Source organism: Schistosoma mansoni, chromosome 2 (assembly GCF_000237925.1).
Source record: "Schistosoma mansoni strain Puerto Rico chromosome 2, complete genome".
NCBI classification, from domain to species: Eukaryota; Metazoa; Platyhelminthes; class Trematoda; order Strigeidida; family Schistosomatidae; genus Schistosoma; species Schistosoma mansoni.
Genome location: NC_031496.1, coordinates 21,390,028 through 21,417,439, shown reverse-complemented (window position 1 = coordinate 21,417,439; position 27,412 = coordinate 21,390,028). Strand labels below are relative to the sequence as shown.

General features: G+C 32.9%; 1 protein-coding gene and 2 non-coding genes across 5 annotated transcripts; 1 reads left to right on the top strand and 2 right to left on the bottom strand.

Moving 5' to 3' along the window:
• Positions 1-34: 34 nt before the first annotated feature.
• Positions 35-26,650, top strand: Smp_065210.1 (hypothetical protein; the record flags this gene model as incomplete). Of its 3 annotated transcripts, XM_018796072.1 has the most annotated exons (7): positions 183-330; positions 3,598-3,734; positions 10,830-10,970; positions 19,204-19,287; positions 22,354-22,556; positions 24,961-25,039; positions 26,423-26,650. In XM_018796072.1, the coding sequence occupies 7 exons, from the start codon at positions 183-185 to the stop codon at positions 26,519-26,521; spliced, it is 891 nt and encodes a 296-aa protein (XP_018650321.1). In that variant the 3' UTR covers positions 26,522-26,650. The 3 variants fall into 3 exon arrangements, with proteins under 3 accessions (XP_018650323.1, XP_018650321.1, XP_018650322.1); XM_018796073.1 differs by lacking the exon at positions 22,354-22,556 and having other exon boundaries at positions 26,423-26,647; XM_018796074.1 differs by lacking the exons at positions 22,354-22,556; positions 24,961-25,039; positions 26,423-26,650 and having other exon boundaries at positions 35-330; positions 19,204-19,759.
• Smp_tRNA_01667_Gln_TTG.1.1 lies at positions 9,753-9,819 on the bottom strand. Its single transcript has one exon. It is a non-coding gene (tRNA).
• Positions 24,196-24,267, bottom strand: Smp_tRNA_01399_Pseudo_TTG.1.1. The gene has a single exon. It is a non-coding gene (tRNA).
• Positions 26,651-27,412: the final 762 nt, after the last annotated feature.

The following is a 27,412-nucleotide window of genomic DNA, read 5'->3' as shown; positions in this document are numbered from 1 at the left end:
ATACTCGTCTAACTAGGGAACAAAGATCGATTAACCCATTCCTAACTTGTAAACAGTTAATTTAACACAGTAGGTGCACTAACTAGTTATACATACATATGCATAAAGATATAGAAAAAATAATCACACATCAGAAACATTAAAAGACACTTAGAAGCCAAAAAAAGGATTATTATTTAGAAATGACCCTGAGAGGTTATACGGATTACTACCATTACTCAAATTATGCATCTGACGATGATGATAATGATGAAATTGAAGAATTTAAACGAAAAACGGAAGCAAATCGAAAAGCAAGAGAAAAAGCTCGACAAGAATTTGAACGGGACAGTAAGTCAACATATTGACATGGTATTTCCTTTAACAATACTGTTGGATTATTTTATTTCCCTGAAAGTTCATCAGGTCATCAGTTGAATTACTTAACATTCATTTTTTTATCTGTTTGATTAGTTTTCATCTATAGTTAAGTGAATTAGAAAAAGTAGATTTTCATTGAAATCATGAACCGATCAAAGTTACACCAGCATTGAAAGCCTGGGAAAATTAAACAACCGTTTCATTCTAGCATGATACTCCTCGTAAGCCCACATCCACGACCCCGCACGTGAGGATTTTTCATTACCTTCGGTAAGTAACTTCCTCACACTCAACAAAGATTAGCTCCACTTGCCACGGTTCATGATTTCAATGAAGTTCAGATATATCCACAATCCCATGCTGGAAAAATATGTCGCTGCAGTAGTGTTCGAGATAATTGTGAAGAACTGTCAAAAGACTAGAGAAGTTTCGTCATCAGTAGTAAGGATGTAATCCTACCAGAAAGCTAAAAAAATTGTTTATTGCTTGAAATCGTCTAAATTGATGGATGGAACGGCTTGAATTTTTCTGCTATTCAAAGCACAGACACTTTTAGTTAGGATGAAATCAAATATTGTTGTAAGCATCTAATATCATGGGATAAAATGCGGTCCCAAATGCAGCATTTATTCCATACTTCTGTCTACAAGAAACAACTTATTACTTTTAGCACGATAAACTGACGACATTTTGTCTCAAAAAGCCTTAATTATTGTGTATTCAATTATACAGTAAATCTGGGTATTTAACTGCGGAGGCGGATTGATAACCAAAGGTTTCTAAATTCGACGAAGAATATTCAACAATGGACCGTTTTTCTCATTTATTCCTTAATTAATATCTTTTGATATTTATTTAAGAAACACTTCTCGAAATTAAGGCATTTTCTTGTGATTACATAAAGACTCTTTTGTGATTGACAAACAATTAAATATGATTAAAACAGGTAGATTTTCTATAAATCTATAGGTTAAGTGCTCCGGCGCGAGAATGGTGGGTCCTGGGTTTGAATCTCGCGATGCGGGATCGTGGATGTGCACTGTTGAGGAGTCCCATAATAGGACGAAACGGCCATCCAGGTTTTCCATGATGGTCTAGCTTCAATTGACTCATGATTTCAACTATGAAAATATGAATTATTTGCTTTACCTGTAAATTAACGGTCAGATAGTTTGATTGTGTTTTTTAATTGGAGAAAAATGTTCACTTTCATGGTCTCTAAGATGAACAACTTAGTTATATTGCTAACGTTGTCGTTTTCAACAAATAATGGGCTTTGTATTCCCTGCAAGTAGCTGAATTATATATCCTAGAGATCTTATTGTTTTTTACTGAATATCTTATTACTATGATGAAAAAATGAGGTAGAAACGAATTCTAGGTATGACAACAAATAGCTAAACATGTCAATATGAAATTTCACTCTAATTAAAAGATAAAATATTTGTACTGAGTGTTCTACAATCACATCTTACTAATGAGATTTTTTCTACACTTAATAAATTTTATATGATCCAATTTGCTTTTATGATTATGAACTACTTATGAGTCCTAAAATAGAACTGATCAGCTATCTCCTAATTTTCGAGGGGTTTCACTTAAGTGCGAAAGTATTTCCATTAATTTTGGTTTTTTGATGACTTTTAAGTTGGGAACCTTATTAACCAATCAATAAAATCCATGTTCATATGCTTATGAAAGATATTAATGTCGATAGCTGTCAGTATTTTAGCAGTTAGTTTAAGAAGTCTTTAAATAAAGAGAACCATATTGTTCAGATAGTTGTCCTCCAGTTGGCCTCTACAAAAATGCTAATAAGATTATCTGAATAAAATGAGTACAAATATTTACCTTTTCATTTCTGCAGACGTACTTCACCTCTGTTAAATAAGGTTTGGGTAATGTATTTGTCTAGTTTAGCTATCATGGTAATGAGGTGATGTGTATAATCATCTTGCAAACTGTTTGTTATTGCTTTTGATATTAGTCTAGAAGTACACATATCTGAAAGTAATTTCGCCACAACAACGTTTGCTTATCTAGAAATATCAACAGTTAATGAAGAATGTGGTATGGACACCAGATTATCTACCTTTGAATATATATATTAAAGCTTTTCATAAGTATTTAAGTAAATCATGCTTTTTGATATTTGCGTTTGGAGAGAAAATCTTAGTCATTTCCTTCTAGTATCCTCATATATTAATGTTTATATTACTTTAAATACACCAGATATCCGTAACACTCAATAGAATCAGTCAGAAAATTGGTGCGGAGTGCAAATGAATTTATAGCAAGCACAGTAAATTGTCTACGACATACTTGCTGTAATTTTAACAAGCAGCCCGCTATGCAAAAGTATATTTGAGTCTGATTGAAAGCATGTCAACACCTTCTTTATTTATCCTCCCATCGATTGTCAACACAGACAATAATTAACATCCTCACAACTGATTAACACGCATAAAATACATATAGATATTTCGACCTTTTACTAATAATTACTTACCAGTGTGCTTGTCTCTCGCGTACTTGTGGATTTTATGGATTATTAACAATACACTATCCCAACAACTGGCGTTCTGACTTTTAAATATTCTTAGGTGAATTCGTGCTTCTACTAGGAGAAATGATTTTCTAAAATACTCAGTTAACAGGACATCATGTATTAGGGTCGAATAGAGAAAAATTAACCTCTACAAATCACGGTCTAAAATTTAAGTAATTTAAATATGTACAATTAAATGTGTACATAACTGTGACACGTTACATAATATTCGTCACTCTTGACTAAGTGGCATATCAGTGAATACAGTTTGGTCATGAACTTAAACAATTTGTCGATTTGATGGGTTTATTAACTGACAAACCATAGACCACCTTTTTTCAGATTTTTTTAGAACTGTAAGTATAGTGTATATGCAATTATAGGGGAGAAGCTTTTATATCTCAATGACTTACAACACTAGCAGTTTAGACCATTGATCTGTATACAAATCTCATCAATTTTCCTTTACGAACAAGAAGAAATTCTTCTTCATACCCAAAGTTTTGAGTAGAAGATATAATCTAGATACATGGAACTTGGACTATTTCACCTAATACTCTAACTTGACCTTTGATTTCCCATATGATGTTCCAATTAGTTCAATAAACCATCAAACTGTAAAACTACTTAAATCAAATTGCTGACTATTTACGTATAAAAATGTATATTATCTTTTTATATCTTTGTAGTAGAAAAATCAGCTGAATCAGATGCACGTCAGCCAGCACGTAGAGCTTCTGACGCTGTTCTCAATGAATTCGATGAAGCCAGACAACGAGCCTGGACAAGGGATCAACAAACTTTAGAATACATTGACGAGATATTGGTAAGTATAAAGAATACTAGATTTGTTTACTTTTCAATAACCCTTTACCAAAAGATTTTCTTGAATTTCTAGTAGAGATTAGTAACCTGTAAATTCAACTAAATAAAGAGTTAAGATAATATTTAATGATGAACGAAATGAGTTTGTTCAAGTTCCTGTAAAACAAAAATTAAAAACCTTTTTCCTTATCCTGTATGCTTTTTATGAATAATAAATTTTTCCATTGTGTTACGGCTTGGAAGTGACTTTTGACATTGAAATTCGGAATGAATATTCCATCCCTTGTTCAACATTTAATATTATTAGAAAAATAAACTGTCATAGATGAAGCAGTTTTCCTGGTTTGAGAATCAGATAGTATTTATTCCAGGTATCAAAAGTCTAACACATTACCAAAACACATCCTTTGATTACCTAAAATTTCGAGAGTGAGGAACACCGTTCAATTTCTGATTTGCTTAGATATAACTGCTTCATATCTGAGTTTCAAATTGCGCGATCACCAAGAGAGGACTATATTTCGTCGTACAACATGTATACTAATCGTCTGCAGATTCTTTAATAACACATCTTTTTACTCTCGAAGTTTTGATTTCAATGCTTTCAACACAAAATATGAAATGGGTGTTAAGCGATATAACATTGAAGTAAATTTCCTTCTTTATCTGATATAAAGAATGATTTGCCAAAATGCCTAGTCTGTTGTTCACGATCATTAAGATCTGCCTGAAATATTAGTGAAACACACACTTATTTAGAAATGCAACAGGAATTTCATATAAGCAATTCCATCATATACCAATCACAGTAAGAGTGGATTAAGTGCACATGTTGCTTGAGGAACTACATTGGACATTATGTTTAGCGCAGATCATATAATAAGCTTATTGTAATAGTCATAGACACATCATTAATTTGATTTCAGTTGGACAACTATCGGGAACCAAGAAGCATCGGTTGACCACGTTATTATCAACTGGCTAGGGTCGAAAATGTAAACATGTGGATTCCAGCTCAGTATTCTGAATTTTAAGCTTCCAGTGATTGGATGATGAATAATTATTTCAAAGAATTTTTGGCCATTAAATGACAGAAATGCCTTTCTAACGATGTTTATCGATGGTAACATAGAACTTGAAATATGAGTTTTGAGGGGATAATATATTTTAAACACTGACCACATCACAGCAAATGTTAAATGTGCAGAGATTATAAGAGGTATAAATGAATCATCATTAAATTAATGTCTGTAGAGATAATCTAAGTAGCTAAGGAGATAAGATAGAAAAGCACACAATCTCACAGATAAAAATTGGGCTAAAAGATGACACATATTAGACACAAAAATATTTGACCCTATATTGGCTCATAGAAAACTTGTTCAGACATGTAATGCAAATTCATGGCATGATAATACATCTGGAAGGTAGTTCCAGGTTAATAATATTAAACTGCTATAAGCTATCGTTACAACTAATGGGGTTTAGTTATTTGGACTAATGTTTGTGCTCCTAGTTCTGAGGAATATTTTTGCTTATCAGCGGTTGTCTAAGGTAAGTCCTCGATGTAAAGCAACGAACTCAGCCAATGATACTGTTACCTACCTACCAATAATAAATAGGAGCGAACTTGTGTCCATATAGGCTAAGGCCTTGACACGATGGGCTAACTGATTTGATTCTGAGGCTAGAAATGCGTGAGTCCAAATTCAGACTAACCATCTTGGGCGGAGAAATGAAAACTACTCTACCACCTGATTGGTTGAAAAGCGAGAGGAAGGGAGAAGACGAGTCAAATGGAACACTACTCGAATTATTCCCGATTCCGATTTTGTTCCAATTCAGATTCGGGCAAAAAGATACACGAAGAATACAGATGACCAGAATGACCACAGCTCACAAACAATTGGAAAAATGCAATTATGTCCAAACTGAGCATTTGGGTAGGAAAATAGAATACAAAGGATTACGTTTAAATGACAATATCAGAGGTGGGTTTTGTGAAGATTGTAGTAATTTAATAGTTGAGTTCATGAGTCAATTAAAGCTGGACCACCACGGAAAACCTGGAAGCACTAGACGGCCGTTCCGTCTTAGTATGGGACTCTCCAGCAGTGCACACCCGCAATCCCGCCCACATGACCCGAACCCAGGACCTTCGGTTTCGCGCGCGAATGCTTAACCCTTAGACCAGTGGGCCGGCATACAGGGATGGTAATGTCTAGATTCAACCAATCAACGGAATTGTGTCACTGTCCACCAATGTCTTCAGTGAGTTATTATTTCATAACAGACCTAGTTACAATAGCTTTGGAGCAGAAAAGGTTATAGTAGTGAATCATATTTTAAACGAAAGCTTATGGCTTGAAGAATTAAATAAGGACAAAAGTAAATGTTAGTATTTTACAAGTTTTGAATTAGGTGGAATAGCATCCCCGAAAAAAGCTGCCGTTGTTTGTCATGGCTTCTTTGTTTCACTATTCATATCCTCTTTACCCTTGACAAATAATTAGGTTTTAAATGTCAATTATATGAACGCGTAAGTAAGGGAAGCTGGCTAATGTTGTGACCCTTGTAAACGTGACCGATTCGGTTACCTGGAATAAATGAAAAAAAGGAAAAATGATTAGTCCCTAGTTAAAAGCAATAGCTAAGATATCATCATTGATATCTGCCCTCGGAAACATATGCTCTTCGTTTTGGGTCAACCTGGAGAATGTTTGGTCTTCTGCGTTTTCGTAATGATGTTCTAATAGAATTTTGTTTTGGTTCGACAGTCTTCTGAATCGCTAAACTTCTAATATCGAAAGTGTCCAAGAAGATTTCCCATACTGAGCTCAGTTTCTCGGTGGTTGTCGTGAAGTATCCATTTTTGACCTTCAACCCCCACCACATACATCACATCCCTTCGTCTCCTAAATATGCGTCCACTGGTTCGTTGAGGAGGTATCAGAAATCACGGACGTATATTTTTGCGTTATTTTGGGAGATTCTATGTTTCGTCCCATGATAACAATTAAATTGGGTTTCCATCTTTCGGTTTCTCCTTCGCATACCATTTTGCTTTGGTTTTATGAAATCTAAGGCAGTTTTAACTTTCCTGCCAAACATAATTTCTGCTGACGGATTTGGAGTTGTTCTGTAGACCGGTAAAAAGTCATCATTAATTTCTGCACTCACGCACTAAATCTTCGACATGCCCATCAATGTTAGGCCTATATATATAGCTCAGAGAAATAGCTTTCATTCTTCCAATAACTGGATAAGCTGTGTGCAACTGCTGCAGGACGAGTGAGAGTAAGTTATTTGGAACTACCACTTGATCAGTAAACATAATGAAGTCATTCACAGTGAATAAAGGTTGGCGTCGTGTTTAATTCCGTTTTAGTTAATGAAATGTTACACGTGGAGGCCAACAACGTCAAATAAATGTAAGTAATTGTTTTAAGATAGGTTCACATCGAGTGTGATCTGCAATTTGAACAGCTATCACTGGAAGAAATTGCGCTGTATTGTCCAATATCCTACTTACATTTTCAACTGAATTAGAAAAAATAACGGTTTCTTCATTTTTCAAGCTTGTGATTGCTAATCAAGAGCGATAATGCATCAGCATGGTCAAAGTTAGAGATAGATTTGTACTTGATAGTGAAGTCATAATCTAACAACATTGTAGCCCATCGTTGTAGGCGGTTTTCAATATAAGCTAGTATACCTTTCTTAGATCCAAAAATCGGTAATAAAGGTTTATGAACAGTGAATAAAGTAAATTTCCTACCTGCAGGATTTTGTGAAACTTTTAAATTGTAAAAATTATTCCAATCCTTTTCCGATCTGACTGTATTTGCGTTCGGCCGAGGTCAACGTTCTGCAGGTATATGCAATAACTTTCTCTTTGTCATCCGGGAACTTATGAGATATAAAAGCACTGATACCATAATCTGCAGCATCTGCCAAAACCGAAATTTCCAATAAGGGATCAAATTATGTAAGTAGTAGATCTGACATTAATAATGACGTCAAAAGACTTTCGATACTCAGTGAACCAGTTCAATTTTACATTATTTGATAATAAATGGTTCATGCGCGCTCGGGGGCGACGCACTTGTAACCAAAAGTTTTTGTAATTACTGATATGGTCAAGAAATGGACGAATAGTTGCAACATTGGGTGGAGGAGGCATATTTTGAATAGCTCGTACGTTTCCTAGATCAGGTTGTCGTCCTTTTTTCGAAAATAAACCAGGGTATTTTGCCGAGTCCATGAAAAATGTACACTTCTCTTCTTTTAGGCAGAATCTACACTCAGATACTTTGGTCAAAACTGCATTGAGTTGATTAAATAACTCAGACTTACTGGAACCTGTAACAATTACGACATCCAAATAGACAGCAACTCTTGGCAAATTCACCTACATAGTGTCCATTTTCTGTTGAAAAATAGCTGTTGCTGGTTTTACGCTAAAAAGTAGACGTTCATATTGGTGAAGGCCTTTCTGTATGTGAATCGTCAGTAGTGGTTGGTAGGTTGGACCAACGGTTATTTGGAGATATGCATCGGCAATATCAATTTCGGCAAAATGCCTCCCTCCATTTAGTTTGATAAATAAATCCTCCTGAACGGGAAGCTGATAAGTGTGATCCTCTAGGAAATTATTCAAACCAGTAGAGAAGTTAGCACATATACAGATAGACCCATCTTCCCTTCTCACAACCACTATGGGAGTAGTCTACATTAAATAAATCACTATTTGAATGAAACCTAGCGATCCCAATCTGTCAAGTTCTTGATCGACGACTGACAAATAACTATTATATCTTAGTTTAAACGTTTGTGTAAGATACACTCCTTCCTTTTGAGAGATACACCTTATAAATGATTGAAAAAAAGTCCTGTTGTTTTACTCACTTCAATGCAATGTCATAAATGGGAACATTGAGCTAAAAATGGAATAATCTTAAGGTTTTAGATTAATACTTCACTAAAGATTGTTGAAATCACATTCAATAATTGATGTATATAAAAATAACTGTCTACATTTCACTTCAACATTTAAGAATCAAAAATAAAATATTTAATCCATTTTTCAGAATCAGCGATCCAAGACAAGACATGAGTAGTGAATTCTCAATTATATATTCAGATGATGACTTAGACACCTTTATTAACACCAATTGATGGATTTGATTAATTTACAGACCAACAAAAGTCTGTTGAACATGACATTTATCTTATTTTTCTTTAATTCTGGCAAATATCTTTAGCCATTAGGAATTTATTTACTTTAAGACTCTATCTATTTCTGGTTAATTCTTTCAGTGACCAATAATAGCGTTTCTTGAAATATTAAGTCAGTATATAACTAACTATAATCTGTTTAACCTCATTACTAAATCTTGGTTTATAATGAATTGAATAATGGACATTGTGTTGTTTTTGACTGACTTTAGGTTAACTAGTTTAAATTTTAACACAGTATGATAGATTTAATGTAGAGTTATTGTCTTCCAACAAATTGAACTATAGTGTCAATCAAATTATTCATTTATTAACGTTAAAATGATCTTGTACCGAGAGATTTTTCAAGTTTTGTTGCTTCTAATATATATGAATTTCTCGAGTAAAGGCTTTTAAAAGGTAGTGATAAGTTATTTTCCTAAGATACTTATCAGATATTTATCAGCATCGCATCTTGTACAATTTATTTATTTAGTATTCACATGATGCTTTCGTTGAGAATCTCGTACAGAGCTAAATATGAACATGTTGATTGATAATTAAACAACAGCTTGAGATTCACTTGGTATTGTTTGTTTGGATCTTCCTATTGATGTTTAGGACTGCAACTGATCAGTCTCTAATTGATCATATGTGCATACTGTGCGTATTGCCTCGATATAGCCTTAATTGACAAGCATTATAAGCAAATATGGATAGTGGCTAGCAATGGAATCTAGGAAGAGCGTTTCGTTCTATATGGGACTCGTCAGCTGGATGTACCTGCATTTCAGAGTTGATGTTCACTCCGGGTTTTGAACCCCGTACCTTCCACTTCAAACACGATCGCGTTATCCACTCCGCCACTGAGTCACGATATCTAGCTGATGAGTTCCAAATAGGATGAAACGCGCTTCCTGGATCCCACTGCTAGCCACTATACATCTTTGCTTATAACAACTTGAAAGTAAAGTTTTATTTAAATGAAGTTAGCACTACTGAAATACTGTGACTGATTATCATTATTTTTGTTTATCATCCATATGCAGGGTTTTAGAGTTCAATACTGTGAAAAAATAGCTGTTTATAATTCCTTAGTTTTTATTCATCCTATCAATGATCTCAGGTCGTGGCGAAACCTAACTTCATATAATGTCAGAAACTATGCCATACACCAAACCAATTTCATTAACAGTGTGATATAATTTGACTAAGAAACTCATCTGAACATCAGAATATTGTGTAATTATTATTAATTGGTTGGGGAAAGCCCTTCTGTCAGAAATTTGAACTAAGCACAGTTTAGTTATATTATGGTGTGTGCTACTGGTGTTGACAGTAGTATGTATCATTAATCAAAAGTAAAATACCTGGCTGCAGAAGATTAAGACGGTCGAAGAAAAGAGGACGAGAACAGAGAATAATCGGTATGAAAATGAAGGAACAATAAAGTTTAAAGACGATTGGTTGACATTTCGTAAATGAAGTATTTACTACGTCGTTCTCAGATTTTACTAAGATATTCTGTAATGTAATAAAACACACTCGATTGTCTCCATTTAAGTTCTCGTTCACTACATTATGACTAGCTAAAGAACTAAATGTTTACGAATCCATGACAGATTTTACCAGGATAATGGAAATAATCTGATTTTTCATCAACTTTGAAGATACATTTATTTCAAGGGTAAAAGCAACCTAGGAAGTTAACCTTAAGAGATTATAGATATTACATTACATTTCGGTGCAAAGAATTAAGGAGAACAATTTAGGTCAACCACAATACTATAAGGTTATTTTATTACTGAATTTTGCAAATTTTACGGTAGAAATACAAGTTTACTTCTGCAATTTTGAAACATTTTATTTAAACGTTTAGAGAAACGCTGAAAGACGACCTTTCTATGTTCCTTCAACACAACTCAGTGTAAGAAGAGGTTCTTACAACAGATACAGTGATATTCGTAATGGTGATCAATCCGATAAATCGACTATGGATGATCATTTATCAAAAAGCCAAGTAAGTTAAATGATAGTTTTATGACTTTACTCGCATAAACTATGAATTCAAAATATCCTAAATATTATGAATCATTATTTAAGCCAATATTAATTGTTTGATAAAGCTCTACCGATAAGAAATCAAGCCAAACTGACAATTACACTATAAAGATAAACATAAAACTTTTATTTTATTGTAACTATAAGTTGATATCTCATCACGAAAGGCAAAAGCTTGTATCTCAGTTGGATATCTGGACGATTCTAGATTCACAGATTTGAATGGATTAAACTGACAGGACTTATTAACTGAATTTGAGTTCTTGTAATGTTGTTCAAAACTACAAACAAATTCATGAAATAATACAATATAGCTTGTGGAATCTGTCATAACCAAAAGTATGGAATATTATATTGCCCTTAGTTTTAAGTTTTTAGGGTAAATTTAACCAGTCAGCACAAGAAAATTTTCTGAAATCATTAGGGCTCTTTCCATATCTTAGGGTAACATCGGATAGTTTTTGAAATGTTTATGTTCAGTTAATACAGTTACAACTTGATAATCTGAACACCTTTTTTAAAAGTGTAGGAAGACTAAAGGGACAAAATACGTAGGAAAAATCTGTAAAAATCGTATACAAAACGTTCCCAGATATACACTGGAAATTTCGATGGATTCCATTATTTAGAACCCTTACGTTGATAAACACTTCTTGATTTCCTTGTATGCTTAAACAGATTTTCAGTCAAAAGGTACTTCAGTTGCACAGCATGCATCTAGTTTGTTTTAATAAAAACAAAAAAGGATTGCCCTCTGACGGAAATTCTTTCGAAGTGAAGTCAATTCTTCACGGAATCATTCTTCCATGTATTATGTATCAATAGAATCCTTCGGTTTGATGAATTTATTTGCAGCCGTTTATTATAAAAAAACAAAGTTGTATTATTCTAGATTGAAGAATGAACATTACTATAAATTCAACTTAGTATTGTTTGTTTGAATCTTCCCATCGATTTTTGTTAGGACTGCAACTGGTCAGTCTCTATTTGGCATATGTGCATACTGTGCGTATTGCCTCGATATACCTTAATTCACAAGCATGGTTAGCAGAGATGGATAGTGGCTAGCAGTGGAATCCAGGACGCGCGTTTCGTTATTATTATTATTATTATTATTATTAGCTTTATTCAATATTATATTATTTGGTACAAAATCGAATTCTCAGCATAAAGTATTTCAACATGTTTACGTTTCTTATTTCTTCGTTGCTCCTGATGATAAACATTCAGTGATCGCCAGTTGGATGTCAGCAGTTCAGTCAATCGACATATGAATAATGTATATTCTTTTTGCTGCATGTTCCCAGCAAACACGACATCTCTGATTAGGCCTTTTGTAACCTTTACAGCGTAAGCTTGTACAGTTTTCAGAAACGCACCGGAATAGGTTGTGTGCTTAATAGCCATAATGATGTATTAAAACAAACAATATTAGATAACTTGTTGAAATATATAGATGACAGGAAACAGGTAGCCCAGATGTTTAAGCAGGCCGCCCTTAGTTCTATTTAGGACTCGTCAGCTGGATGCCACTATCCATCTCTGCTAACCATGCTTGTGAATTAAGGTATATCGAGGCAATACGCACAGTATGCACATATGCCAAATAGAGACTGACCAGTTGCAGTCCTAACAAAAATCGATGGAAAGATTCAAACAAACAATACTAAGTTGAATTTAAACTTCACCCCATTGCACAAGCAGGTGGCTATCAGGACTCAGTGGCCGAGTGGATAACGCGATGGAGTTTGAAGCGAGGGTACCGGGTTCGAGTCCCAGAGTGAACATCAACTCTGAGATGCAGGTACATCCAGCTGACGAGTCCCAAATAGGACGAAACGCGCGTCCTGGATTCCACTGCTAGCCACTATCCAACTCTGCTGAACATTACTATAGTTCATTTATTTGGTTTCAGAAATATACTACTTGAGAGTAGTGTAAATTTCTTTTAAAAAAGCACATGATGTAGGATATCAATCTTCATTTACGTCCATTTTTCAAATTTGTATAACTGGTAAAATGGATTCATAAAAGTTAAGGACTTTACAGAAGTTAGGAATGCAAGTTTTCACTGATCCTGCTTCTATCACACTTGAGGTCCCAGATTAGATTTGTTTTACTTTTTTCTATAGTCTGTTTATATTAACAGTATTCTGTCTTATTTCGAATATCATGAAATATAATTAAAGAAACTCTTTTTTTCCAGTAAGATTCTGTATTTTATTAGTGGAATGTTCAATAAGAACTTATATGAGATAGAAGAAACCGTGGCTACAGAATTAAATTCATTAAATATTATTGATAGCTTAAAAATGTTTATAAGAATATTTGAGTGAACGATTATTTTCAAAAGACTTCATCATCAAACTTTACACTTCTATATTGTAACCGTCAATTTACCACAAATACCTCAAACTCAAAATTATTGCTGTGTCCAGGACGCAAAATAGAAACACAGATGACTGATTCAGATAGAATTGCCTGTCGTAAATATTGCTATTAAACAAAAATACCCTCATTAATAGATACAATTTTACACATTTTGATGATAATTCAGTAAATATACTATATTGAAACCTATACAGAATTTATGATATATACACATGAAGTTTACATTGAATTACTTTGAAGTATATTGACCTGAATAAATATCACCTGAAAAGTATAACAACTGTCAAAATGTCATACTTAAAATAAAGTTAACATCATTTTGGACAAAATGCTTCACTAAAAGTAATTCGTATATTATACTAGTTAAATGTTACACTGAGTTGAAAGTAGCAATACCTTACCTTTTGTCTTATCATTATAATACAATAATTATGGACTTACAACTGTGGATCATGATAATGAATTTAATATTAATAACTGTTTGCTCAAATATTTCTTACTTCTAATATTTAAGAAAGTGAGAGATAGATTATACAATGAAATCATATGTACAGTCAGTCAGCTACAACGTAGGACCAGGCACATATATGCATCGATCCAAGTTACCATACTTCATTAGCACAACAAGATGGTCACCAAGTTCATAGAAATAGTTACTTTAATGGTGGTAACATATAAAAGAAAGGTTGCATATAATGATATAATCAGGGAGAAAGAATTAGTTTGTAGAAAGAAAGGTATAAAATAATTATAATCTCACGGTTTAGAGGAAGACAAAGAATGTATACACCTACTCCATTGTGATCAATTCTGAGTCATGTCACTCACAGTCTCCAATCATTAGTTACGATAGTCACGCGGACCCCAAACAAGTAATCTTCACCTACCAATATGGCTTCAAACCTGACGTTAGTGACTTTATGTTCGGACATAGTATTCGATCATAGGTGTCTTCGAAGTATTGCTCGTATATCCAGGGACCACCGGGTAAGTAATGTAGTTGTTAGGGAACGGGTACTAGGTAAGGATGGCAAATCGATTGATGAAGTAGTAAAACTTCATCAGTTAAGATGGCTGGGACACGTATTACGTATGCCCAACCACCGACTGCTCAGACGTGCAATGTTTTATGGTGTAGGAGTAGGTTGGAAGAAAGCTAGGGGTGGCCAGACCAAAACATGGCATAAATCCATCAAGTCACTGACAATTGAACTGAGCCATGTTGGTAGGTGGAGACTACCTGGTTGGGATTCGCGAGATGATAGTAATCGATGGTTAGAGACCTTGAATGACATGGCTCAAAATCGTTTGCAATGGCGAAGGTGCATCCACTTATTGTGTTCTCCCAAACTCTAATCTTCTGAATTCTTCATGTCCCTTCTTTTTTCTCTTTTCAAATTTATTTCACTTTATTATACTCCTTGAACAACATCTTTAAACCCTAATCTGTCCGATTACTGTTTATACTCTAACTACTTCTACCACCATAGGATTTGAATTGACAACTACATCTCTGTGTTAATGTGGTATGGCAACTCCAACTGATATACGAAGTTCTACGTTGTGACTGACTGACTCAGTGACTTTATGTACTGACACCACGTTTTGCTTTGACCACCCCAACTTTTGTCCATCCGCCTCCAACACTAGTCGACCGTGCATGCCGTGGTAGTCGGTGGTTGGGCATGCGCGATACGTGGACCAATATATTATGTACCTAAGATTTTTTAATTGGTATCTAAGTAACGTTTTATTTCTGAAAGTATTTTTACCTTTTGTAAATAAATATTAATTTAGCGCAGACGTGAAAAAGTAAGTGGCTGTAGAAAACGCAACATTTGAAAAATAATTTGCATTATTAACACATTATCAATTACATAGATTGAGTAGTTTTATTGATTTTTTCCCTCTGCCTCTTGATACATTTTTTATGTGAAGTTACTTTGAACCGTCTTAAACATGAAGAAAGAAGGAATGCAAAGAACATACTAAATTGTTTACTTAAATATCGAATCATTTCAATCAACTCAAGACAGTATCAAACTAATAAGCTTACTTTCTACAAGAGAAGAATTTGTAACTGAGGCTTCTACTATCAGAAATTTAAGAATGTACTTTGGTATATACTATCAAAATCTCTGATCAGAATTCTTATTGATAAAAAGTAGTTTGTTAGCAACAAGCTAAACTCTTTTGCTATAACCAAGATTTTTCATTAATGTCGAAAAAATAGTTTTAGAATAAACGACTATCTATTCATATGATTAAATAGTGAATAGATCATCTGGCAGACTATAGTCAAGTGAACGAACTATTAATTTATATCTTCATATATAAACGATTTGTTATAGTTATTCTACATATTCCGAAGTTTATTGTCACTTTAAAATAAAGAGAATCTTAGCTAACGGACATAAGTCTTCATACTTTAAAGTCATTTATTTCATCACAATAAAACATTTAGATTTACTTTTGAAGATTATTCTATAATACTATAAGATTAGTGACCTGAATTTCCTCGCAGTTAACTCAACTGCAGTGATCTAAATGTAAACTTGTTAAAGAACTCATATATTTAAGTCTTTCTATGGTATTCACTGGGAAGTATTTAAGTAGTTTGTTTATCCAGCTCAATTATAATTTAGTGATAGTTTAACAATTTATTATTTTTGTAAGATCTAACTTGCCATAACACTTAAGCTTAACGTTACTTCAATGCAAGAATAATGTTTTCTAGACTAAGTGTGGCGGTAGATAATAGCCTGTTGACATTTGAAGGTACAGGGTTCAGGTTTTATTATAGATATCAACACTGTGATGTAAAAAAAATCGTCAGACTGATTGATTCTAAGTAGGATAAAATGAGTCCTACTCATAATCCGAAAATACTGAAAATATAAATAGTTTTTCCTAAGTAAGATTAAAATTGGATGGAAATATGATGGAAAGCTCGTATCTCCTATTTATGTCATAGTGTTCTAGGTTCCCAACGGGAATTGATTATACCAAGTTTCACTGAACTTGAGAAGCCAGTGATAATATTCAATATGAAGTTATGAACGTCATTAAATATCATTAAACTCATGAGTCAATGTAAAAATAGATCACCACTGATATCTTGAAAGCATTGGATGTAGTCCAACCATAGTAACAGCAATCAGCTACTGGAATAAACATTATTATGAATACATTAAAGATTAGTAATAAAAATAGATTGCTAGTTCCGGTTTTATTTTCCACTAATCCATTACGAAGTTTTCAAGTATCATTCGCGTGTTTTCAATAGATTTCATGCATGCTTTTTTAAAAAGAGTGTGTGGACAGAGATATTGTTCCAAATAAGTTAAATAATAATAATTAATATCACTCATTTTTAAATATGTTGATTAATAACATTGAACAATATTAAAATGAGTTTCATTGAAATCATGAACTGATCTAAGTAAGACCACCGTAAAAAACCTATAAACACTGGACGAACACCTCTTACTAGTATGGGACCTCTCAGATGTGCGTATCCATAACCTCGCACTCAAGAATCAAACCCGGGACCTTCGATCTCGCATGGTAATGCCTAACCTCTAGGCTACTGAGTCATAATCCAGCGGTGTTAACGTCTAAATTCAATCAATCAGCGTCACAGTGAGATCGTTTTCCATTGTCATCGGTGAGTAACTGCCTCACACTCGACAAGGATTAGCTCGAATGGTCACGACTTCTCACTAGAACTCTGGAAATTTCTTATCGAAGCTAATTATTGCCAAGCACACGATAACTGTCAGTGAGAGGGAGTTTCATCCAAGGAAAAAAATGGTCATCCAGTGTTTCTAGGTTTTCGCCGGTGGTTTTATTTAGATCAGTTCATGATTTAAATGAAATTTAACAATATGCATAACCTCTTACTAACAATATCAAAACAAGTTAAAATACTGTAATTTTTACTTGATGTGTCGTTGATCTGTTGCTATTGAATTTCATTATTTTAGAATTGTATAGAATTTCTTCGGGCTTCATAATGCATGCTAAAAATCTGTTTGGAATCCATACATTCTAGGCATATGAAGACGTGATTTATAATAAGTATATTTATCATTTTCAAAAATCAAGTTACCAAGCGTAGTTGTGTACCAAATGAAGAGAAATAAGGTAGTTTTTGAAATAGTTTACTTGAAATGAAATCGAAATGCAACCATTTTGAGAAGAATCATGAATAATTAATGACAACTTCTAGTTTTACGGAAAACCTCACATTTGTTCGGTTTAAGAATAGCTTTATCATTTAGTAACCAGGCAAAACTAGACAACTATTTTTTTGGTACCTCGATAATATTTAGTAATGAGCACTCATAATCTCTTACAAGATCAGATGGAGAAAATTTTTCTCTATATGAAACAAATTTCCGGACAATTGTCAACTTTTAGTAGCAAAAAAGCAATTACATTAATAACAATTTCATTGTAAATTTAAAATGCATGGATATGTTGAAAAATAAACTAGTTTGCTAAAACGGAATTAAATTTTCTAAACAGCAAACATAGACTGAACAAGTAACAAAACAAAAGAGGAATGGTGTTTGAATTAGTAAATCTACTACATGGATACAAGTGCTGTTCGCTCATTAACAGTAATGAACTAATATACTCAAAACTTCACCATCATATCCAATAGTTCTTTCTGTTATTTTATAGTATATCAGTTGAACGTTTAGATAAAATTAAGATGTAATATACAGGTTATCAAAGATGATCAGTTTATGTAGGAATGTTCGATGAAATGCTGGACCTCAGTTTATCATTATAAATAAACCAAATAAGTTTGTGTTTCAATCCGTTATTATAATTAATACTGTTCAATTACAACAAGTAATCGTATAGGCGAGACTATAATTTATGGACGACCTTTGAACGAATTTTAAGTGACCTTGAGAAATATTAGCCAATCAGAAGACAAATAGTATAGGGTAAAATATTATACAACACCAAAGAATTAGAGTGAGTACACTTCTTTTACATGGTCCAAAAACTTGTCAAAGTTAAGAAGAGGTTCAAAGATTCTAAAATCGTAATGCATAAGGTAGAGGAACTCATCCATATGGTCTCTGGAGCCATGATAAGGTCACAAAAACTCTCTCAGCCTCGACCACATAGCTTCAATATTGTTTGTATGTACTCCGGTTGTGTAGGTTTTTCATTTTTATTACGCATATATCCCTAAAACACTCAAACCTCTGAACAGCCGAAGCTTCAGTAACATCTGTGAATATTGCAGCCAATAAAACAGGTGCTTTTATTATATAGTTCACAGCAATTATTATAATTTGCCTTAGTCTCAATCTCGATCGAGAGAAAAAAGTTCCTATTCTAGCAGACTTCTTCCTTTAACATATATTACATGGAAAGATAACATCATCAGAGTAGTCTGCGCAAGGTCTACAAGTCAATTGATTGATGCAATGGCAAATAAAGGAACTTCTTAGTAGTCCCATTTATTGTAGCCGCCTAATTGTCACGTTTTCTCTGAAATCCTCTGTGAACCAATTGTACATGAGTATCAGGTACTGAAATTGGCACTCTGACCTTGAAATCCCTCAGGCGCTTCTGATTGGCTCGTCCATAAATTATAGTCTCACCATCGTATGTGATATCTATCAACTCGCATTACTGATTTTTTGAAATCAATATTTACATGACAAAAATGAATTCTAAACAGAATCCTTATTTTATACAAGAATTTTATCTACATAAACTGGATAATGTTGATATATTTAATTTTATATTTATCATTTAATTTATACCATTAGATGGAAGTAATACGATCAGTAAATAGAAAGATAAAAGACCCTAGTTCAACTGAAACAGCAAGACAAAAAATGAAACGAGTCGAGGTGAGTTATTATATTATGTGTCTACCTAATTCTTATCAGTGTGAATTCATAAAGCTTGAAAGAAAGGGATATTCCATTAGAGATTTGAGTCTGTACTATTCAGAACATCAATAGAGGGTGTGATATTTCTATACTTATACAGATAGTTTAATATTTACATCAGAAATCAAATTTGACAATTGTCTTGATATCACCTTTAAGATTGGAGATAACTTACATCAGAAGATTGAATTAATATATTTCTTTATAATAGTTTTACTCAGCTCATTTTGAAGCTGACTGAAATTATTTTGATACCTAAAAAGACATTTGAACGTTCTTGTAACGAAATCCAATATACTTTTTATCTGGTGATTTTTCAGTTGTTAACAGAAAAACGTCCAAGAAATGACTGTAGGCTAAAAATAAACTAAAGATCAATTAGATCAAAAAGATATTCATACATTTGAACTAATTAACATCCACTTAAATGACCTGAAATTAAAAGAATTCAAAACGTACATTAAAACCCTCTAGTAAGCATCTCTTAAATGAAAAGATATAAAGACTATATTTCATTAATATTTCAGATAATTAATGAATAAATGGCTTAAATTATTGATTTTTCAAAACAAAAAAAAAGAAAAAAACCATTTTCCAGTTAAAAAAAATTTTGGAATCGAATTCACACACAAATTTAATAGTCACATCTATATTCTTAAATACACTAAATTTATAATGATCAATTCTGATCAAAAATTGATTTTTTTTTACCTTTTTTATAAACTAAAATATAAATTTATAGATGAGATTTTATTTGTGTTATATACTGATATTTCTGATATATTCAAACTACTTATTCATTTTGTTCTTATTTGTTTTCTAAGCTTTAATACTAACTTATAAGCTTAAATATTCGTCATTATAAAAAGATGGAGCATATTCGAGTTGTACAGATAGGTCCTGGGTTTGAATCCCGCGAGGCGGGATTGTGGATGAGCACTGTTGAGGAGTCCCACAATAGAACGAAGCGGCTATCCAGTGCTTCTAGGTTTTCCATGGTGGTCTAGCTTCAGTTGACTTATGATTTCAACTATGTAAAATTATATAGATATATTTAGACAGAATTTTTGTTGGCCTTTTCAGATTGATAGCTTGAAAGATAAAATAGAATAATTTGTTTTGTATTGTTAACATTGAGTAAACTGATGGTATTTTGATAAAAGTACTTATCTTTTACATGAACATTAAAATTAATTATTAGTGATGTGTGAGCGAGAATGAGAATGATTGGTTGTTTTGTTGAGTCAGACATTAGATAGGGTGACAGGTGTTATATGTGTTACATATTCATCTATCCTGATTATTATTGTTTGACTGTTCTTGTTGTTGGATTGTGTCGGATTTCGGTATGGAAATAAATTGACGTTATAGTCAGGCTAATCTTGTGTTCCTGATCTGAGTTGTGTTGAAGTCCTGTAGAATAGACACTGGGAGGGAATCTAGTATAGATATTCGTTTAAGGTAAATTAACGCCCAAATACGTGTAAAAATTAAAAGGACTGTTATAACAAGAAACCTTAGCGTTATAACAAGTATCCTACGTTTATAACAATTAGTTTAGTTAGATCTTTGATTCATTGAGAAATTATTGTTTTGTTTTTAGTGATACTCAACAATCAATTGATTAGTAACTTAATTCAATAATAGTTTTTAATGTGATTCTTTCACGTGGTTAAAGTCCAAATATTTTTGAGTTTCTAAGTTATCTTTATTTTCTACTGTTTATATGAACTAAATGACTGTATAAACAGCTTATTAGATGATGTTATTAGAAGTGTTATAATGTCAAATTCCTAGATAGAGTGATACACTGTTTCTAATCTTTTATATTTATCAACTTTTAGCAAACAACAAAACGTTTTGTAGTACTGAGTTCCATATGTATCTCTATAAATCATTAAGTATAGTCGCTATTCAACTAAGTTGATAAAAATAAATGAAAAAACTATCTTCGTTGCATTATAAACATATTCGACGATTCGGATCACTTAATGTTAAAACATTTGCGTATATACAGCTCAATAACAATCAAACGTACGCTATAGGTTCCTTAGAAATGGGTACAACGGCTTTTCTTACCATAGTTATAAAGTCATGACATCTTTTATATTACTTACTTACGCCTATTACCCCTCGTGGAGGAGCATAGGTCGCCCACCAGCATTCTCCATCCAACCCTGTCCTGGGCAGTCCTTTCTAGTTCTTTCCAGTTGCTATTCATCCTTTTCATATCTGCTTCTATTTCGCGACGTAATATGTTCTTCGGCTTTCCTCTTTTCCGCTTCCTTTCCGGAGTTCAAGTTAGGGATTGCCTCGTGATGCAGTTTAGTGATTTCCTTAATGTATGCCCTATTCACTTCCAACGTCTTTCCCTAATTACCTCTTCAGCTGGAAAATCTTTTATATTACTGGTGTTTTATTCTAATTCATTTTGACTTTTTTTTCTAGTCACATATTTATTTTTTATAGCATTTAGTATCATTATAAACTACGAACCTATTCCCGTTTTCTAAGGAATACTACTGACTAGATGGAAAGTAATCTGACTCCAAAGCTTTATTTTTCCCTTTAGACTAAGGTAGGGTTATTTTGTTTTCTGAAAGACATAAAAATAACAAAACAAGACTATAGAGACATCAGATGAATATTATAGATGTCAGTTTATTTCAGGGCTCACTTCAATTCTTCCATGCCAGTACTAAATTTTGCACAGTGGGCTAATATCTGAAAATATACTTAATAATAGTGAAGCTAATGGAACAATATTATTAAATATGAATTCTGAGTGCTCAATAATGACAAAAATCATCAGTTACCCATGTTCACAATGTTTCATTAGGAAAATCTCCTGATGTATCTATAATGGTAATGGTATATTTTGAAATTGTAGCTAACACTAACCCAAGACATGGACTACTTCCTTTTAGGGATTATAATAATCCATTTGTTTAACATATTTCTTAGGACAATCTCTAAATTTTAATTTACAACTTTCTACCATACAATATACCTACGTTTATATAGGAACGTTTAGAAGGTATTCTAGATTATGAGTTGCCAAGTGCAGATAGTTTCAGAAATATGCGTCATTCATTAAGAGAGATTAATGATAAAATGTCAAAACATCGCTTTCTTCTGGATCGTCACAATTCAGCAGACTTGGATGAAAATGATAAATATAAGGTATCTGATAGAATTAATGAAAAATATAAGGAATTAGAAGAGAGGTAAGTCAATACTAAACCTTTATTTTCTTTAAATATGAATTTCTTATACAATAATCACCAAGTTAAAAACAAACGGAATGAAGGTCTTATAATTTTGCACCATGTAATACACCTTAGATCGACAACTATCGAAAAACAGCAAGCACTTAACACCAGTTCCACTCTAGTATGGGGCTCTTTAAAAGTACTCATTCATGACCTCACAGGAGATTCTTATGTTGAAAATTATTATATACTTACTATTAACTAACTTTAAGAGGTAATTACCAAAGTTATGATGAAAGACCGTGGCCAGTGTAGCCCAATCATTTCCGCGGTGACACAAATATCACAGGTGAAAACGGGTGGTGACTAAACAATATTACGCATTTACGGAGGTTAGACATGTATATACTAGTCTAGAGGTTAGGTGATCGCTGCGATGCTTTAAAGCCCTACTATATATTCCTGATGAAGTCGCGGATGTGCGTCACTGTAGAGTCCAATACGTAAATGAAATAGCTTTTCAGTGTCCTCCTCCTTTTCAGTGCATAGATTCCCCGGTTACAGTCAGTTTGTAACATTTAACTAAAAAATCCCACAATCTTAACAAATCCGTATATGATTTATCAGTATGAAATAAAAGAACTTATAATAACAAATGAAGATTTCATACAACTGGTTCCCTTTATAAATTTGAATAAAGCCAGAAAAGACATTGATGCGGAATAATATTTTGTGGTTTCTCATCAACTGCTCACAACCATATATGTATTGAAATGTAACATTAAGGTAAGATATAGCGCGAGACAATTAAAATGACGAAGGCTATGGATAATAACTATATATATATGTATATATATATATTCAAGAACAGGTTAGAGGTCACTTGGAGTCGGAATTAAAAACTTAAGAGGTGGGCGATGTATCAATCATATAAAGAAATAGGAAATGTAGTGGCTCAAAAAGACTAATTTTTCAAACACGCACTTATTTCAAAACACGTTAAAAAAGTATAACTTTAAACAATTCCTTTCTAAAATACAATGCCATTGCCAATCTACTGGAGATTACTCTGGCTAAGTAGAATAATATAACTAACAAATATGCACCTCTATATTTAGAAGTCTTTCTACCATCATGATTAGGAAATTAATAAACCTCAACAAAGATTGCAGAGTTTTCAAATGACTCGGAAAACTCAACAGTTTAATTCATGATAATCCAAGTCACATCTTATACAAATAACTATATGTGAGTTATTCTACAATGTTGCAACAAACTTTTTGTGTGATCACAGTTTTGTGTGACGTACAATTTATTACCAATACTGTTTAATGTAGACCTAGTATTTAAGAAGGTTCAGGCTGCTAAGCAAGAATATATTTCCAAAATAACATTGTACACGAAGTATGATCATTTAGGGTTTTGGTTCATCCTACCTAATTCTAAATAACAATCAAAACATTCTAGCTTCCTGAATGCTTGAAATAAAGACTCGTAATTAGGTGATATGGTATGTTTTTTCATTTGATATCTTAAAGAAATTCAACAATATTATACTATAGAAAGAGGTATAGTGGCTAACAGTGAAATCCAAGACGCGCGTTTCGTCCTATTTGGGACTCATCAGCTGGGTGTGCCTTCATCTCAGAGTTGATGTCTACTCTGGGACTTGAACCCAGTACCGTTCGCTTCAAACGCCATCGCATTGTCCACTTAGCTACTGAATCCTGATAGCCACCTGCTTGTGCAATGGGGTGAAGTTTAAATTCACTTCGTGTTGTTTACTTGTATCTTCTCATTGTTATTTAGGACTGCAAATTTATCAGTCTCTTGTTGGCATATGTGCATCCTGTGTGGACTGCCTCGATATTGCCTGTATTATACTAAACACTTTTACTGTCGGACATGGAACTACTCACACTTGTTTTAGCCTAATAGTTGTGGACATCGAAATACCAACAAATAAACTATGTAGCATAATATGTTTCTGTAGCAAACATGAACACAAGTGAGGGACAACCAGATGTATTTGAAAATACAATTATAAAATCTCTTAGTACAATCTGAGAACCATACAGTAAATACTTCACTTGCAAAATGTCGATCAGTTGTCTCAGACTTTATTGTTCCCTTATTTTCATACCAATCACTCTCTGTTCTCGTTCACTTCTCTTTGATCTTTCCAACATTCTGCCTCCAGGCATTGCACCTTCGATTGACAATACACACTACTTATATCCGTCGACATCAGTAGCACACACCACATCTCCATTAAAAATTACCTCATTAGTGATTTAAAATGATATTTTCTTCGTATCTTTAGACACTTATCTGTTTATATTTAGAAACGATACGATAAAACTATAACTACAATTATTTTGAACTTGAATATTTGGTTTTAATCTTGTTCTCACTGTAGAATGCCATGTCTGACTATGTCTGATAGAGCACGTGAAAAGGAAAAACGTACAACTCGTTTTGATCCCACCTTTATCCCGGTAAGTTTAATGTCATTGTTTAGGTGCAGTTATTGATTTTTTAAATAATATGCTGAAATGATACTACCAACGAACACTTGTTCCAATAGATGGATGGATAAGGAAGAAAATTCAAAACCTCAATTAAATGAATAACAACGACAGAACCAATACTGAATTGGATAAATTATTCTTTAGGGAATTATTCTATCGTTCGATTAGTTTTATCCTCTGATTATTGTATGCATGATCAGACGGCCGTTTCATTCTATTGTGGGACTCGTCAGCAGTGCTCATCCACGGTCCCACCTTCAGAGATTCGAACCCAGGACCTATTAGTCAATCAATTTGTAGTCGAGAAAATAATTTATTCAGTTAATGTTCCAGCTCAAAATATCTTATTATTTCTTAACGAGAAAGAACCATTTTCTTGAAAAGGTAAACAATGTAAATCGATTTTCATCCAACTTTCTAACGAGGATTAGCTACATTAAGAGCTAATGAGATTAGTTTATTCGTGTAGATAGTGTTACAAAACACTCAGGTTTAAATAAATGACTTAAAAGCATATATTAATTGACTTCGTACTTAAATGCGACTTATGCACTAATACTAAACATTTCTTCGTAAGATTAAAATACGTTCATACTAAATCCATAGCTCATCAATCAATAACCTCTGATTTAATTGAATAAATTACTTTGTGCGTTATCGTGTCCTATGTTTACACTGCATAACAGATATTGTTCATGGTGTATATAATAGATTCGTCTAAATTATCATATGAAAACACATCTTTCTGCGGTGTGGCAAGTTGCTGACTCAGATTCCGGTTGTTCGAAATAGTTATTGATTTTGTATATTTCTTAGATAAATTCCGTTGTATTATCAAATACACTTGACAACGCTACACCAAAAGTCTGATATATGTTTTTGAGAATGATCAGTTTCAGACAGTTTTGTTCAACAAATTAAAGGTAGAAAATATAAGGTTCGGAAGAAGAGTGAATATGTAATTGAGAAACTCATATGTATACAAAATAAAAATACCCTGAAGATCATGTGCAATTATATGATCATACAGATGTACCTAAAGATAATTTATATAAGTAGAAGTCTAAAAATAATCATACGAATAAGTTCAAATAACTAGTAGCAACAAGAAGATATATTTGTTTGTCACATGATTCTCTTATTTCATACAACTTCAAGTAAGTATTGGTCTGTATTAACTTTTCATTTAAATTCATGTTATAATCTCGAGCTTAAGCAGAAATACCGTTCTCAATGTTCAAGGTGGATAAACTAAAACTGCCATATTATAAATCAAAACGTAAATACTTAACACTTTTTATTAAAACGATACGTACAATCATTTTATTTTCCTTTATTTTAAAAATCTAGGGATATTCTACTGGTTTAAGTATTATAAACTCTGAACAGAATGCTGAATTACGAGGTCGCATTAAATCATTGCTGTTACGAACAAAGCGAAGTGGATAAATACCGACTCTTTCAGTGTTTCATTTTATCATGGTCATAACTATATAGGACTTCACTGAAATTGTAATATGGAATATTGATTAGATAACAATATACCTTTAATAAAATAATAAAGCTTGTTTTAAAATTATTTCTTGTGTTTATGTTAATAAATCAAGTTATATTGCAAGATTCCCTGTGCATGTTATTGGTTAATGGAGAATAGGATTTCAACCAGATAGTATGAAATTAAAATTGATTTCACTAGTTATGTGAGATCTATGGAATAAACATACTCTGAATAAGATAAACAACTATCCCCCCCCCAAATAAATAAATCAATAAAAATATTTGATAGACACCCAGTTAAGAATTTTGTAAAGTTTAACATTACACTCAATCTTAAGAGATATCTTTGTATTCTTGTTAAGAAAAGATGTAGTTAGATATTCAGCCAATGATATATAGAAAAGTGAGCACAATTGATATAGAAACTTATCAAATATATTCTATAAAGTAGTCGGTAAAACTGATTGTAAGTATATAACTGATCGGGAATGTAGCTTGTATTTTAGATTAAGAAGTGGAGTTATACATTAGCTTATATAAAGTCTATTATTATTACATATAAGATGACCTCATAGATAATAAAAAATCCAACGGAAATATGAACATGCCGAAAATGAACATGGGTCACTACAAAAAATACTGCTACATGTAACATTCGTGGAGTCAAATGAAGTCATTTTAAGGTTTCTCATCAGGATCAAGCACTATATGGTATTCCATATAATTAACAAACAACAAGCGTCACCCTGATTTCGCTTTGCAGAGGCTACTAGTGTAGTGAACAAAATACTAGTTGGGACAATCGAATGTATTTAGACACAAATTACAGACTATCTCACTAAA